The sequence below is a fragment of the Panthera pardus genome, unplaced genomic scaffold (genome assembly GCF_024362965.1).
Source record: "Panthera pardus isolate Hobbes unplaced genomic scaffold, ASM2436296v1 HiC_scaffold_8, whole genome shotgun sequence".
NCBI lineage: Eukaryota > Metazoa > Chordata > Mammalia > Carnivora > Felidae > Panthera > Panthera pardus.
In genome coordinates, this window is record NW_026527013.1 from 157229894 (window position 1) to 157247094 (window position 17201).

A 17201-nucleotide genomic window follows, 5' to 3' on the forward strand; every position below is an offset into this window, starting at 1 on the left:
GTCCCCGGCAGAGGGAACAGACAGGGCAAAGTCTTCCGGCGGCAGTGGGGCTGGGTGTGTCTGAGGGATATCGAGGTGGCCCATGAAGCTTGAACGCAACGAGCAGGCAGAGAGTACAGAACGAGAAGGAGGTTGTGGGTTGGGGGGGCGGGGAGATCATCTGGGGCATCAGGGTCCAGTGTTAGGACTTTGGCTTTTCCCCCAAGCCACTGCAGAGATTTGCACAGAGAAATAGAATGGTTGGATGTGGCTACTGTATTGAGCGCAGTCCGGGGAAGGGACAGAGTAGAAGTAGGGGCCGTTGGGGGACATTTGCAGTGATTCAGATGAGGGGTAACAGTGGCTCGGGCCAGGAGGATAATGGCCGGGATGGTGAGAAGCGGTCAGATGCGAAGTACCTTTTGAAGGTAGGGCTACCAATCGTGAGAGAAAGAGGAGAACGGTATGACTCCGGGCTTTGGGCACCGAGGACCAGAAGGATGGGATTACCATCGGTTGACATGGGGAAGATGGTGGTTGCAGCAGGCTCTGGGGACAACAGCGCAGGGCTAGTGGTGGACGTGCTGATGTGAAGAGTCTTGGACGTCAGAGTGGAGACGTCAAGCAGACAGTTGGATGGGCGAGTTTCCACGCGGACACCATCTGAGGCCATGAGCGCTTCGTGAAATCGCTAAGGGGGTGAACGCACACGGTGCGAGAGAAAAGAGGGAGGACTGACCTGGCAGCAGCGTGTTCAGAGGCTGGAGGAGAAGCTGAGAAAGTGGTACAGGGTCTGGAGAAGGAGTGACCAGCGAGGCGGGAATGAAACCAGGAGAGCGTGCTTTCCCGGAAGTGAAGGGAAGAACGTGATCCTTGCGGTAAACATGCCCGCGAGGTCAAGGCCGACGAGGACTGAGGCTTCATCACTGGCCTCACCCTTATGGGTGCCGGTGGTGCCCCTACTTAGAGGACCGTGGTTTGGTGGTGTGGCGGGGCCAAGGCATCACTCCTGGGTGGGGTTTAAGAGAGAAAATGGCAGAGGGGGATTTGGAAAAAGTGCCTTTGTTTGGACAGCTTTTGAGAGGGGTTTACTGCAAAGGAAAATAAATGAGGTGGTAGCCGACAGAGGAAGCGGGGTCAACAGAAGGATTTAAGACAGTATTGTGTTCTGATGATGGCGAGGATGGTCCGGGGCAGAGGGGAAGTTGAGGATGTCAGGGTGAATGGACTGTGGACATGTGCTGGGCACCATCAAGGAACAGCGTAAATGTGTGTTGGTACATTTTTGATTTTAAATGAGGCCAGTCATCACGCTGGTATGTTTTTCTCCATCTATTTTCAGGTGCAGGGGAGGCAGAAATTTGGATTTCAACAGGGGTTTGGCTTTGCCAAGTGAGCACGACGAGAGGGTTGAGGGTGTTAGGCTGGGCGTGACCGTAAGGATTGAGATGGAATTCAAGGAGGGGATGCTCTGCCGTGTTTGTTGAATGCAAAGCTGAAATTTCATTTATGAAAGAGAAAAAACTGTGCGTCTTAGAATAATAGAATAAATACTCTCAATGTTTGAGAAAATACAGAACAAGTCAGATGACGGGGGTCTCCATGCTGGTGGGCGTCCTGCACACGTACGTCAGTTTTTGCCCATCTGACTTCCTGGACCCGCCTGTCTGTGTGACTACTGTTTGTCAAGAGCTTTGAGAATCTGTGCCTGCCTCTGTGGGTCCCTTTAGGCCCCTCTGCTTGTGTGAATGTCTTTATAATGTTAGAAAGTGGCTTTTATTAATATGCAACAATTTATTTTTTCTTCCATGTAAATGTTTTAAATGGAAGGATACAGTTATGTTTCAAAAAGTACAACATTCCTGTACACGCTGCTTATTTTCCTTAAAAATGTAGAAAAAAGACCGAAGTAGAGAGAGGAAAATGTTACCTGCAATTTCATTATTGAAAGCTAACCAGGGTAAAAGTGTCAATATATAGTTTCCCAGTATTGTCTAGTATTTACACAATTGTGACCAAGATGTTCATGGGCACTGTGTCCTTTTTGCTCTTAATATCAACCCGTTGGTACAGACTTCTCACAAACAGCTCTTACTGGAAACGTAGAAGTCCAGTCTTGTACACATGTTCACAGGTCGTGTTCATGCTAGAAGTTGAGGCCCACCAGCATTCCTCCTGGGTAGACAAGGAAAGTGAAAGTCTCCTCGTTGCCCTCTTGTCTGCGTTCCCACGTGTCTTTCCTCTTGTGCATCCCCCTTTCTCCCAACCCTCGCTGTCCCTCACCCATGTCATTGTAACGGGAGCCAGTGAGGGCATCCCTGTACCCCAGCGTCTGCCTTGCAGTAGACACTCAGATTTGTGTGAAAGGACAGCAATATGTCGGTTTGGAATATCCCCCTTAAACCAGACTTTCTGCATTATTGGAAGTAACTCGTTATTACCATGAAGCGGCACGGGGCCCATCTCCTGCCCGGGACCTTGAACTGCTCATGGAACCATCCGCGTCCTTTCACGCACGCTTCTACAAGTCCAACCCTTCCCCAGCCAGGAGCCTGCACCCAGGAGCCTGCCGAGCAGATGCGCTAGGGGTAAAATTTCAACGAGGCCCTAAGAATACATGTGTAAAAAATACAAAGTTAAGATTGCTTCTGATGGTTTTAATCAAGCAGCACAATCTAGAAAACAGATACATCCTCTCCCTCAGACTTCATGTAGGTATATGTGGGATCTCCCGGGGAATTACCCAACGTAGAATGTTGGAGCTTAATTTAGGGGCTAGGTCCCCAAGAGTGTTTGTTCAGCCTCGGACTGAACACTGGGGTGCTTTCCGTGGCCAGGGGGCAGGAGTGCATTCTGTGGTTGTCGGATGGCAACATGTTAGAAGATTCTTTTCTTTACGTTAAGATGGTATGTGTCTCGCCTAAAGTCTATGAGAGGTCCTGGCATCTGGAATGTCCCGAGAAGGCCAGAATATGAAATCAATGGAAACTACACAGTAACTTGGGACTTCCTTTACTCCAAGTTTGTAGCCAATCTGTTCATCCTGTCCCCTCTGACTAATATTATTTCCTTGATTTTTTGTGCTGAGGTTCAGCTCTTATAAATTACACTCCTATCCAAGAGAAAGGTTAACCTCAGAGCAACTTGTGAAAAGCTATTTGTTCCCGAAGACGGGAATGAGAAACGATAGCATCGGTGTGACTAATGCCATTTATGTGCTCACGTGGACGCAGTTACCAGCAACATCTCATTTGGAGAAGAAATTACGAAAATGAGGTGTGTGTCCAGTTCTTAAAATTTAGAGCCCGGTTTTCTTTTTGTGGAAAATGTACTTTCTTTCTCAAAAATCTCCATCCTACCTCCATTTAGCCTTAAAAAGAATATATTGGCCTCTTCGTGATTTAATCTGTGACTTTTTCCTCATAAAATCTCTGTTCAGTGCCAGTGGCATACAAATATTCAAACTGACCGTGTTGCCTAACTCCTTGCAACGGAATCGAATAAAAACTTGGATTAAAAGGTCAACTTTAAAATACGCATAATAAATTCGCCGGCGAAGAGCTCTCCCAACTTTCTGCACCATTTCCCCTCATGTCATTACTCACGGAGGCTCCCCTGAATGTTAAGGACTGCAAATAAAAGAGAAGAATGTATAGACCAGTGGGGTCTAGGAAAGTTTTTTCATGAACAGGGAATGGAAAGTAGAGTGAAAAATATTTCTTGAACTAATGAAGTTTGGCACAGTAGAGAGAGAATTGGTGGACATTTAGTATTTCCTACGGTACACAAAAAAAGCGAAACTTCTTTATTAAGAAATCCCTTACTCTGTGCCCTTCACATATTTGCCCCCATAGCCATACTAATAAAAGCCTCAATATTTTTGAGATGGTTATTCTTCTAACATTGTAACTGACGATAGTAAAATTATTGGGGTTATCCAGCAGGGGCTGGTGGGACAGAGTATACGAATTTCTGTAAGGAACAGGTGAGAACGTCTTACTGTAACACAGAAAGCCTACTCGTGCATTCTAATTGAACGTCATGGTCTCTAAGTATTTTGGAATAACACATATTCGCGTCCGTAGCCTCACAACCTCAGCATAGGACAGCCAGGGTCATTCCTTGAACCTCCAGAGCTGAAATAGCTCCAGCTACCAGATTTCTAACTCTGAATTTTCTTTATTAATCTCATATCCTTCCATTTTCTTCCCCCTGGCAATTTAGGCCAGTCACACACGCTCTTTACCTTTATTTTGACCTTGATTCTTTCAGTCCATACCAGTCCTCCAAACCTTTGTCATTACTTGGCCTCGTGACTCTCGTTTTCCCTTCCCTGTTTCAAGCAACTTAAAGCTCCTTGGCCTTTCGAGTTTGTGACTAGCTGTGCTTTGCTTTGGATGATGTCTTTAAGCACAGCCTTGGTGTTCTGAACATTGTCTCCTTTTTCAGGTCTGTGAGTGAGCAAGTAAGTGTCTATCACCAGGTCTGTCCAGTCTAGAATTAGGGCTTTTATCATGAGGACTTAGAAACTATTTAAGGAAAACTTTAGCATTATCTACTTAAATGATGGATAGTTAGGGATCAAGGAGGGAAAAGAGTAAGTTTTCAGGGACTAGGGAAGCCATGCGCTATGTTCCTGAGGCACGGGTACAAGTGGGGAGCTGAATTCATGCACCAGCGATGCCATACAGGTTTTGTGCGCCTGCCGCAGACACAGCTCTATTCGAAGACAGAGGATCTGGCGGAGAACATGAAACACAAAGTCCATGCTCCCAAGGGGCTTTTACTCTAGCACAGGACTCAGTGTTAAACAAGCGAGCACAAAATTAATTGTGCCACTCAGATGGGACTCTGTTCAGTTCTGCAGAATTTTATGCCCATAATTTCCCAGGTTTATTGCTCAAAATATACCTGGCTATTAAATATTCTCTATTCTCTAGAATTTAAAGGTTATTTTTAAAAAACATTTATTTATTATTGAGAGACAGACTGTGAACAGGGGAGGGGCAGAGAGAGTGGGAGACAGAGAATCTGAAGCAGGCTCCAGGCTCTGAGCTGTCAGCACAGAGCCCGACACGGGGCTCGAACTCACGAACGGTGAGATCATGACCTGAGCCAAAGTCGGACGCTTAACCAACTGAGCCACCCAGGCGCCCCTAAAGGTTATTTTTAAAAGAAAAACTTAAGGTTTGATTTGTACTCTTTTATCCGTGCTTCTTACTAATTAGTTTAAAACCCTTTTCAACCTTTGTACTCACATTGTGTTAAGTCTTAGATTTCTTTGTTCTCAGGGACCATCTATGGGTCTGTTAGGAGAACCTTCTTAACTCTGAGTGATCTCAGGGTCGTTTCTGTTTTTCAAGTCATCTGCAGGGATGGCATTAGTCTTTCTTTCGCAGCCCACAAGTCTTGCTTTCAGGGGTAGAATTAAGTACACGGCAAACAAGTCCTTCATAACCTGGGAAGAAAACGATGCTGCCGTGACCTCTTCCTGGGCTGGGAAGTGTCGCTGTGGTGTGTGTGGTGGTGAGATCACGCATTGGCTCTCTGCCTCCAGGGGCCCAGCCGGTGGAGAACTGATGATGGCTGTCTAGAGAATGGTTTGAGACGAGGCTCAGACTGCGGCTCATCTGAAGGGAAAACTACGATTGGTAAGTGAAATCTGTGGGCAAGGAAGGAACTTGTACCGTACATGCCCGGAATTTTCCACTCTTTCTATTGGCTCCCTGGGAATGGCTTGACCCTGTGGCTTGGCTTTTAATCTTCCTCCAGGTGTAAGGATCGTTTATTTTATTCTGAATAGAATGTTTTAGACACAACTTAAATAATCTAGCTCGGGGCGCCTGGGGGGCTCAGTCGGTTAAGCATCCGACTTCGGCTCAGGTCATGATCTCGCGGTCCGTGAGTTCGAGCCCTGCATCAGGCTCTGTGCTGACAGCTCAGAGCCTGGAGCCTGTTTCTGATTCTGTGTCTCCCTCTCTCTCTGACCCTCCCCCGTTAATGCTGTCTCTCCCTGTCTCAAAAATAAATAAATGTTAAAAAAAAAAATTAAAAAAAATAATCTAGCTCTTCTCCCCATTCTTAATGAAGTGAAATTGATGTTATTCCCAGTTAGGATCCCATTCAGCCTGCTGTCATTGGAAGGTTACTCCTCTTCGCACACATAGAATGAAAACTGTTACTAAGGGGTAAATTATACTCATATTGTCTTAAACTTAGGAAAGAAGGGTTCTGCTCAGTGCACAACTCTTGCATTTACATCCATACATTTTTAAAAGTTACTTTATGCGTTTTACTCTATCCTTTGGCGTTTTTTTTTTTTTTTCCAATCTAGAATTTCTAGCTGTTTTTATTTCAATTTAGAATAAATTAAAGCATTCTGAGTGTGTGCACACACTCTTATGTGAGTCTAGGTCATATGATGGAATGTATTTCTGGTGGGTTGTGAGCGATACAATTTGAAAGTCACCATTCAGATCATACCCTTTTTATTTTTTATTTTTGAGAGAGAGAGAGTGGGGAAGGGGCAGAGAGGGAGGGAGACACAGAATCCGAAGCAGGCTCCAGGCTCTGAGCTGTCAGCACAGAGCCTGTCATGGGGCTTGAACTCATGAACTGCGAGATATGACCTGAGCTTAAGTTGAATGGTTAACGAACTGAGCCACCCAGGCACCCCATACCCTTTTTATCATCGTAGAACCTTAGAGAATAAAATAGTTTCTTGCTGCTTACTGACTTGGCTTTTGTCATCAGTCTCCATCACGTCCAATCCAAGGGCTGCTTTGATTGTTCAAGTAAAACTTTGGAAGGTATGAATCCGAGCAGGGGTAGTAAGCAAGGCCTGTTAAAACGCATGCCGCACATACGGAGCAAACACGAACGCTGTGCACTTACCCTCTGAATGCCCACGCTGTCATGCCCTCCGCCTTGCTCTGAGGAGCCTCTGTCACTGACATGGCCCTAGTTCCCATCCCGGGAGAACCTTGCTCTGAGTAAAACTGAAGGAAGAGAGAGGTATTGCCCTGCCTGCCCTCTGGGGGCGTGGCCCACTTCTAATTCCTTGGACTCCACACAGCTCCCTCGGTCTCAGAGTCACCTGTGGCCCCCACCCGTGCTTTTAGTATCTGCAGCCATTTTCAGACTTTCCCAGCTGCCTGTAGAGAAGAGCAATCGTAGCCTGTTTTCACTGATCAGTGACTTAGGTAACCAGGATCCTGGACAGGATCCAAACTGGACAGGACGGTGGGAAGAGGGGCTGCCTGGGGACCCGAGATCGTGCTGTCTGCAGACTCCTGCTGTTGGGACAAACGTAAGAGATACGTGTTTCAATGGTGTGGCAGGGAAGCACATGAAGAGAAAAGGAGCACTTGGGTAGCTTTAAGGAACGGAATGGGGTCCAATACCTAATTCTTCGGTAGCCTTGCAGGAAGTGGGAGAGGTGCCCTGTCCTGTAAGAGAAGCCCTTCCCTGGGCGTCCAGTGGCTCCGGCCCGATCCGTAGGTGGTGAGCGTGGGCTGTCTGAATGCTTTCCCCACCTCTGCTTACTGGGTTTCAGAAACTATATTGCTTTTGCTAAGTATCCACTTACTGCCACTGGTAAGATTTTCAGGGTCAGTAGGACATGCATTGCTTTTCTTTTTTTGGGGGAGTAAAAATTCAAAACAGAAGGCATTTATATGTCGTGAATACATTTCTAGTAATGTATGTATAACAGCTGAGCCTCAGCTTCTAAGTGAAATAAAAAGTAGTAACAAGTGCCGAGAATGGCACGCGCTGTACCCACCGGTCCTTTGCTCCTTCCTGGTTTCTTCTGGTGCAGGTATTGTTTGGGGCAGTGGTTTGGAGGTCTTAAGTACTAAGTTTTTCCGTTGGAGGTTCTGAGTTGAATGGGCCAATGAAGAAGCCGATGCGTGACCTTTCCTCCGGCTTCTGTGCCATCGTGTCTGCTCTGAGCGGGAAGGCAGGCAGTACAGGGACAGAGGCTCTGGGAGCTGCTTGGCGGAGACGACGTGGAAGGGTCTGGAGGGAGCCTGCACGCAGCCCTGAGCGCGCGATCTGGGACCCTCCCCTGCGCTCTGAGCCTTCTCCTCTTTCCCAGGGCCCTTCCTCCCCCACTTGTCTTCACTTTCTCTGTGACAGCAGTTCCTTCCCTTCTTTTTTCTGCAGCTTATAAAGACCTTTGGAAGCAGTCTCCCTGTCCTTCTTAAGTCTTACAAGGTAGACAGGTGCTACACAGGTTCCCTGTTTTACAGACGGGCAACGAATCCAGAGGTTGTGTGAACCCCTGGTACACGGGATCCGGTGGGTACCCTGCGTGCCGGACAGAGCAAGTAGCAACAATCCTGGCTGGCTCTCTGACACTGGATGGGTGAAATACTGTCGCTCTTACTCATCCTTTGAGCAATTTTATTGTTTTGTACAGAAACCTTGATTATGAGACTGGTGATAACGAATACAGCTGAGAAAATGGAATGTTAGCTTAAAAATGGACTACAAACATATACGTGGGTAACTAAATAGTTTTGTTTGACATCGGATTTCAATCTCATGTATTTGCATAATAACAAAAATGACCTCTCAAGTAAGTTGTTCACAACTGCACGCTGGTTCAGCTGATCCCCCTTCTATTCTCCACTTCAAATCTGACTCTTGCTTTGTCTCAACACCAGGAAGGAAAGGGCTGCTGCTCCCTCGCAGCAGGATGGGGATGTGTGTACATAAAACATGGCGGGGGGGGGGGGGGGAGTTCCTATGTCACGGTTTGTATGGCAACGTTTGGTTTGGTAAATCATTCAGGAAAGGGTGAGAAGAGAGAAGAGGGTCTTGTTAGAAACACGGATGAATCCCAGGGCCCCAGGTGTTTAAACTGCTGAGTCAGCAACCCTGTGCATTCTCTGCCTGGTAATGGGCAGGTGTCAGCGTCTAGACTCCGACTGTAGGAAAGAAGCTCAGGCACCCTCCGTGCAGCCCCTTCCACTTTCTGGCTAAGGAGCAGGTTCAGGAACTTGGGCGAATGGCTGGACAGGGACAGGAACTCAGGCTTTCAGACCCAGATCCTCAGCACACAGTGCTCGCTTATCCCCACAGGTTGTCAAACTCCTTTCCTGGTCCTCTGCATAAACTTGGGGTCTGTGAAGCACTGCTTTTTCAGTCTGAGTAATGTCGGAAACCATTCAGTTTGCATGCGTAGATGTCCTCTGCACGTTTTCAGGCTTGGTTGTAAATATGACGAGGGCGGTTTCCACCTGTCACTCCGCTAAAGGAGTGTCTTTAGCCGAGTGTCTCCCTTCGTGTGGAGCTTACATAACTGCCTGTTTTCAAACTTAATAATTAGGTCAATGCTTCTTGATTTACTTTTAAAAGATCATAATACCAAGACAGTAATGAGGCCAGGGTGAAATGGTGTGGTTCTAACATCCCAATCTGGAAGGAATTTTTTCCTATTTTATACAGAGGAATCTAGCATGAATAGACACTCAGAAGTAGCCTTTGGGGTATGGATTTAAGGACGGGCAGAAGAAGGCTTATGTGTTGAACACCAAGAACCCTCAGCAGAGAACTTTCTCAGCTTCAAATTAAAAAAAAAATTTTCTAGGATAAATGTAATGATTAGTAACATAACAACAGTACTGAATGTTATAGTGGAATGATCCACATTAGTTTTCCAATTGAATGTCGTAGAGCTTATTTACTTTAACAAATAATGATTTTTTCTCCCTCGCTGTAAAATTGAGATCTGCCATTTGTGTTACCTGGGTTATCTAAACATCAATATCTTGAAAACTAGTGGGCTTCCCGTGGAGAGGTTTCATTTCTGTAAACCAAGGTGAACTGTTCTTGTTGAGCAAGAAGTCGGTGGCAAATGAGGTCAGTCAGAGGCACAGCTATGGATGCCAGGTGCGGGGTTAGTTTTTGATGGCCATGGTCCAGAGGAGCGGATGGTCCGTTTCCACGGTCACGACACCAGATCCATCGTAGGTATTGGAAGTACTGACCAGTGTTCCAAAACCAAGCACGTTATTTGCTGTAAGAAAATGAGAAAAAGAAATGTTTAATGACAGCCAGCCTTTCTCCAGTGTAGAACTCTGTCAACAGTTACCAGAAAAGCAGTTAAGCATGTGCTTAAGATAGAAGCTATATAAATATATATGTGATAGAAGATATATAAGATGTGGGACAGGTGAAACATATGACGTGGGATTTTAAAACTGAAAATGTCTAGAACTTGCCATAACCACTTTTCTGGGAGTTGGTTATTGGTTGTTAACCATTCTGGGATATATGCCATTCTCTCACAAAATTTCATTAAATTTTCTAATTTTTTTTTTCATTACCGATTGTAAAATCAAAACCCATTTTCTAATGTGCTACTTGCTTCCCTGCCTGGGTGCAATTATAATTTTTCTTGATGATTCAGAGTTAACATTTTACATAAGTTATTAAACTCTATAAAGATGCAGTCTTAGCGTCAAGTATGAATGATATGGGGCGGAAAGCTAATTACTCCAAAAAGGCATGGGATTTTGGTTATATTTTTCTCGTAAATTAAGAAAAGCCAAAATGAGCCAGGACTGCTTTGTAAAATTAATAGGAACTCAAAGGTCAAAGCAGACTTCCAACGGGGTGATCCTGAGGAGGCCATAAGCCAAGCTGTAAACTGAGGCCAGGAGATGAGATAATCTCCTCTATTTATCAAAGTAGAGGTTTAGGAGTTGAGTGATACAATTTGCTTATCAATTCCACATACACATCAATATATACCTGTATGTGTATGTTCTAGCAGGTTAGCTGAAGTTAATGTCTTTGCACATGGAAGAACAGTTCACATCCAATGACTCTAAACTCATGACTTGTCATATAAACATTCCATGATAATCAATATTATTTTCCTTGCTAACATTCAAAGAGAAAAATAGAGCCCATGCTGTCAAAGACAGAAGAGGACCCTTTTCCTTTAAACAAAAGGTACCTACGAAGTTACAGTGCTTTGGGGAAATAATTATAATGCCCACTGCCCACAAGAGGGAGCTTGTTATCTTTCTGAGGAAATCTTGAAAAGGCAATTCAGAAACGGCATTACAGGATAATGTATAACTAGTATTACCAGTTAACACAGTTTATTTATTTAAAACTCAAATTTGTTTGCTTTTTGGAGTTGTCAACGCGTTTACTGATGCAAGTTGGAAGGTAAAACTAAGGGTACAGAGTGAACCTTGTGGGAATATCACCCTAATATATAATTCAGTAGGAGCTCTGGCCTTTTTAGTAATTGGGAATTTTGAGATGAAATTTCTACAGGACGTTAATACGCACATGAATTTACTAAACCCAGACACAAGTGTGAGGATAGTGAGTTAGGGGAGGCGGTCATGGGTTCAAGGCCAAGTCTGCTTGGGATCTGTTGGAGAAAGAGACCTTGGCTCTCCTGCGGGGTGGCCACGCCTGCAGGCAGGCGCACACAGGGACGTCGGGACTTCTGGCCCAGGCCCTGGGTTTCACGGTTCTCTCTCGAACATTTCAAACCTTTATTCATGAAGACAACTTGGGATGCTTTCATGGGCCTGCCAGTGTAGAGTGCAAAGAAGGTGTACACGACCACCTGAATTTCATGCAGCACACTTTACTTTTTGGAAACTGATTAGATTAAAATCCTGGTTTTCACATGGGCTCCAAGGACAAGAGCACAAGATTATTTCTCTAGCTTGACTTGCATGTAAACTCCTTTCTGATTTTCTGAAAGCAGACTATCTGATTATCAGGGCTAGATGGACACTTAGGTTATATACATTGGTTTCCCTAAGACATTAATTCTTAATGGAGAAAGAATGAAAATCGTTTTAATCGATTACCATCATGAGGGCCCCACCCTCCTGACCTGATTCAACTCTAAACTCCAAACTCCTCCCAAAGATCCCACCTGCAAATACCATCACTTTGGGGGGTTATGGCTTCCACCTAGGACTTTCAGGGGAACACATCCAGTCTCTAACGGTACAGTCAATATTAATGAAAGATTACACTGAAATATATTTGATTGTATTACAATGAAATGATAGAAAAGATGAATAAGCTGAAATACAAATCATGAATTTCAATTTACTACGTCACTGCAATTATTTTGGAGCGTATTTCTTCAAGTCAAAGAATCATGCTTTTTGATCAAACCTTGAAGTCTTCCTTATGAAAAAAAGGTCTTTTTTTTTTTTGAGGAAAATATTTGGAATTATGATTGAACTCCCCCTGCTTTGAATGTTTGAGGGTCAATCATGAAGTAAAATAACAAGACTGACAGCTTCCCACAGATAGAAGAAAAGCAAATGATTTTCTTCCAGTTCCACTGAGATACTGAAGCCTAGGAACAGCATAATGACCGGATGTATATACATCCTAGGAAATGATTATCACAACAAACTTTGTTAACACGTATAACGAAATATTTTCTTTGTGATGAGAACTTTTGGAATTCACCTTTACCAGCTCTATTCCATGAGGCGTTGTTAACTATAGTTATGTACATTATGTGCCCAGTATTTCTGTATCTTGTAACTAGAAGTTTGTGTCTACCTTCACCCAATTCCCCCCACCCCTGTAGCCCTGGCAACAAAATCTCTGAGGTTTTTTGTGAAGTTGGTATTTTTAGATTCCACATATACGTGACATCATACACTATTTGTCTTTTTCTGACTCACTTCACTTACCGTAATATCCTAAAGGCCCATTCGTGTTGCAAATGGCAGGATTTTCTCCTTTTGATGGCAGAGTAATATTCGTGTGTGTGTGTGTGTGTGTGTGTACACAGTATATACACACACGTGCACATACACACATACATGACTTCTTTATCCATTCATCCACTGATGGAAATAACACTTAGGTTGTTTCCATTTCTTGGCTATTGTGAATAGGACTGCTAGAGAACGCGGCATGCAGGGATCTCTTCAACATAGTGTTTTCGCTTCCTTCAGATATGTTCCCAGAAATGGAATTGCCGGATCATATGGTAGTTCTAGTTTTAATTTTTTGAGGAAACTCCACACTGTTTTCCAAAGTGGCTGCTCCAATTTACATTCCCACCAACAGGATACAAGCATTCTCTTTTCTCTAAAACCATGCCAGCATGCATGCATTCATTCATTCATTCATTTATGATAGCCATTCTTCCAGGTGAGAGGTGATAGTTCATCGTGGTTCTGATATGCACATCTCTAATGAGGAGAGATGTTGGGCACCTTTACATATACCTTTTGGCCATTTGAGTATCTTCTTGGGAAAACTGTCTCATCAGGTACTTAGGCCATTTTTGATTAGATTATTTGCTGTTTTCTTCTTTTTGGTAATGAATTGTATGAGCTATATACTTTGGAAATTAACTCCTTATCAGATACATGGCTTGCAAATATTTTTTTCTCCTTTTCGTAGGTTGTCTTTTCATTTTGTTGATTTTTGTTGTTGTGTGGAAGGTTTTAGTTAGATGCGGTTCCACGCGTTTATTTTTTTAATTTGTTGCTTGTGCTTTAGGTGTCATATTGAAAACATCATTGCCAGGACCTTTTGTCCAAGCAGTTTTTTCCCTAGTTTTTCTTCCAGGAGTTTCATGGCTTCAGGTTTCATGTTTAAGTCTTTATCCATTTGAGTTAATTTTTGTGAGTGGTTTATGATAGGAGTCTAGTTTCATTCTTTCATCTGTGATATCCAATTTTCTCAGTCCCATTTACTGAAGAGATGGTCTTTTCTCAGTGGAGTATTCTTGGACCCTTTGTCATCTATTAGGTGATTGTATATGTGGGGATTTAATTCTGGGCTCTTGATTATGTTCCATTGGCTCATGTGTATATCTTTTATGCTGGTAGCATTGTTTTGTTCCTATAGCATTATAATATAGTTTGAAATCAAGAAGTGTGATGCCTCTGACTTTGTTCTTTTTTCAGGATTACTTTGGCTATTTCAGGGTCTTACGTGGTTCCATACAAATTTTAGGACAGGGATTTGCATTAAATCTATAGATGCCTTTGGATAGTATGACATTTTAAGTACATTCTTCCAATCCATGAACATGGGGTATCCTCCCATTTGTGTCTTGTTCAGTTTCTTTCATTAATGTAGGTTTCAGTGTAGAGATCTTTGGCGCCTTTGGTTAAATTTATTCCTAGGTATTTTATTGTTTTTGATGCTATTATATAAATGGGATCATTTCCTTGTTTTTTAGATAGCTCATTGTTAGTATACAGAAACACTATTGATTCTTTTATGTTAATTTTGTAACCTGCAAGTTTGCTGAATTTGTTGATCTAACAGTTTTTTGGTGGAGTTTTTAGGATTTTTTGTATAGAAAATCATATCATCTGCAAATTGACAGTTTTACTACTTTTTTTCCAATTCTGCTGTCTTTTATTTTGCCTAACTGCTCTGTCTAGGACTTCCAATACTGTGTTGAATAGGATTGGTTAGAGTTGGCACCCTTGTCTTCTTCCTGAGCTTAGGAAAAACTAACTTTCACCACTGAGTATGATGTTAGCTGTGGACTTGTTATATATGGCCTTTATTATATTGAGATATGTTCTTTCCATACATTTGTTAAGAGTATTTATCATGAATGGGTGCTGAATTTTGTCAAATGCTTTTTCTGCATCTACTCAGATGATTATATGATTGCTTTTCTTTCATTCTATTAATGTGATGTATCATGTTTGTTGATTTGTGTATGTTGAACCATCCTTGCATCCCAGAGGTAAATCTCCCATGATTACAGTGAATAATCCTCCTAATATGCTGCTGAGTTTAATTTGCTAGTCATTTCATTGAAAATTTTTGCTTCTTGTTTTTAAATTTAATTTATTTTTGAGGAAGAGCCAGCGAGCAGCGGAGGGGAAGAAAGAGAGAGGGAAACACAGAATCTGAAGTAGGCCCCAGGCTCTGAGCTGTCAGCACAGAGCCCAATGCGGGGCTCAAACTTCTAAGCCATGAGATCATGACCTGAGCTAAAGTCAGATGCTCAATGGACTGAGCCACCCAGGTGCCCCTGAAAAACTCTGCATCTGTATTAGGGGTATTAGCCTGTAGTTTTCTTGTAGTGTCCTTATCTGGCTTTGGTATCAGGGTAATACTGGCCTCACAAAAGGAATTTGGGGGTGTTTCCACCACTTTGAGTTTTTGGAAGAGTTTGAAAAGGATTGGCACTAATTCTTCTTTGAACGTTTGTTAAAATGCACCAGTGAAGCCATCTGGTCCTGGGTTTTTCTTCACAGGGAGCTTTTTTATTATTGATTCAAGCTCCTTCCTAGTAATTCATCTGTTCAGATCTTCTATTTCTTCCTGACTCAGTCTTGGTAGGTTGTATGTTTCTAAGAATTTTTCATTTCTTCTCCAATTTATGCAGTTTGTCGGTGGAAATTTCATAGTACCTTCATATGATCTTTCGTATTTGGTGGTTTTGGTTGTCATCTTTTTCATTTATAAATGTTGATTTGAGTCCTCTCTTTTATGTTTATCTTTTCATAGAACCTACTCTTAGTTTGTACAGTTTTCCTGTTCTCCATTTCACTTCCCAATCTTTGTTTTCATTTGAATCTTGGTTTCCTTCCCATGCAAGCTTTGAGCTTAGATCTTCTTTTTCTAGTTCCATAGGTATAAAGTTAGGCTGTTTATTTGAAATCTTTCTATTTTCTTGATGTATGCATTATAACTATGAACTCTCCTCTTAGAACTGCTTTTGTTGTATCCCGTAAGTTTTGGTATGTTGTGTTTCAAGATACTTTTTCTTTTAAAATTCTTTTTTGATCCATTGGTTGTTCAGGAGAGTGCTATTCAATTTCCACGTATTCATGGATTTTCCAGTTTTCCTCTTGTTATTGATCTTTAGTTTCATACTATTGTGGGCAGAGAGGACAGCTGGCATGATTTTAATTTTCTTGAATTTGCTAAGACTTGTTCTGTGGCCTAGCATAGGATCCTCAAGTTCCACGTCCTGGCTGTGTTCCCCGCCAAAGTGCAACTGTATGACGGACGCCATAGTTGACTGGATTTGGTGGTCAGGCTTCCTAGACAGTCAGGACTACTACTATCCTCAGAAACAGGCATGGTTATGAACTAGACTCCCTGCTTGCGCAGGGCGGAAGAACGGGGCCTACAGGCAACGTGGCTTGTTGTCTGGGGACACAAATCAGGCAGGACTGTGTACCATCTCTGGCCAGATGGGGTCACCAGCTTTGTTCTACAGATGGGGAGAGCCACTGGCTGTGTTCTCTGCTCGCGGGCCGCTTACAAGCGGGGCTGTAGGACCGGCTACCTGACTTCCCGGTTAGGTTCCCTGGCTGGGTGGGCAGAAGGCTGTACTCGGCAGTGGTCAGTGCTACACATTATTTCCCTGCTCAGGTGGGGTTGCCGCAGAGGCCCCGAGGCTGGCAAGGCTCTTTTTCTGGAGACCAAACAGGCTGTGGCTTGGCTCGGCAAATGGTCAAGGCTGCTGGCTAGGCTCTTCAGTCCAGTGCTCCTGTAATTGGGATTGAAGGAGATATGTTGGGTTTCCTGGTGAAGCTGGGCTGGAGGCTGTATTCAACAGTGAGCGGGACTATAAATGAGTTTCCCCAGTCGGTTGGGGCCATAGGTCAGGCCCTAGGGCATGCAAGGCTCTTGTTTGGGGGTCCAATCGGGTGGAACTTTGCACCAAGCTCTCTGGCCAAACACGGTAACCGTTCTGGCTCTGCAGATAGGCAACACTGCTGGCCAGGTTTTCCACTTGAGTCCCACTGGGCTAAACAGTTTCCCAGGGTCTCGGGCCAGGCTTCCTGGGAAGTATACTCAGCAGTAGGTAGCCCTGTGAATTAGCTGTCCGGCCCAAGCAGTGCAAACGAACGGACTCCACGGCTGGCGTGGCTCATTATTTGTGGTCCCAAATCGGGCAGATCTGTGCCCCACCAAGTTCCTTGGTCCGACTGGGCCACAATCTTGGCTCTGCGGGTAAGCAAATGCACTGGCTGAGATTTCTGTTCGGATGCCACTGTGAGTGGAGACTTGGGTCTTCCAAGATCCAGATGTGTCTGCTATAAACCCCACTTCCCTTTTTTAATCACAGTCTGATCCCCATGGTCAAGCTGCACAATCCCCCCCTTGAGGTGAGCCCCGAGTCTGAGTCCCCTTCAGGTGAGCCCTGGTGTTAGGGGAGCTGGATGTCCATCTCGGGCTGTCTCTCCCGCGGAGAAACTGGAGGCTCCACTTGGTGCAGC

At 44.0% G+C, this 17201-nt stretch overlaps 1 protein-coding gene and 1 long non-coding RNA gene across 6 annotated transcripts in view; both read right to left on the bottom strand.

Annotated features, from left to right (window-relative positions):
* Positions 1–1901: 1901 nt before the first annotated feature.
* Positions 1902–4973, bottom strand: LOC109269206 (uncharacterized). The gene is made up of 2 exons (XR_002080983.2): positions 2421–4973; positions 1902–2154 (listed from the first exon to the last, which is right to left on the bottom strand). It is a non-coding gene; the product is annotated as an uncharacterized LOC109269206 (long non-coding RNA).
* A 3507-nt stretch (positions 4974–8480) lies between these two features.
* Positions 8481–17201, bottom strand: part of TPK1 (thiamin pyrophosphokinase 1) — a 347870-nt gene continuing 339149 nt past the window's right edge. For all 5 annotated transcript variants that reach the window (XM_019453102.2, XM_019453094.2, XM_019453103.2 and 2 more), the window contains one exon: positions 8481–10003. In XM_019453102.2, coding sequence (XP_019308647.1) covers positions 9885–10003 — 119 coding nt within the window. In that variant the 3' untranslated portion in view covers positions 8481–9884. The remainder of the gene's footprint in view (positions 10004–17201) is intronic.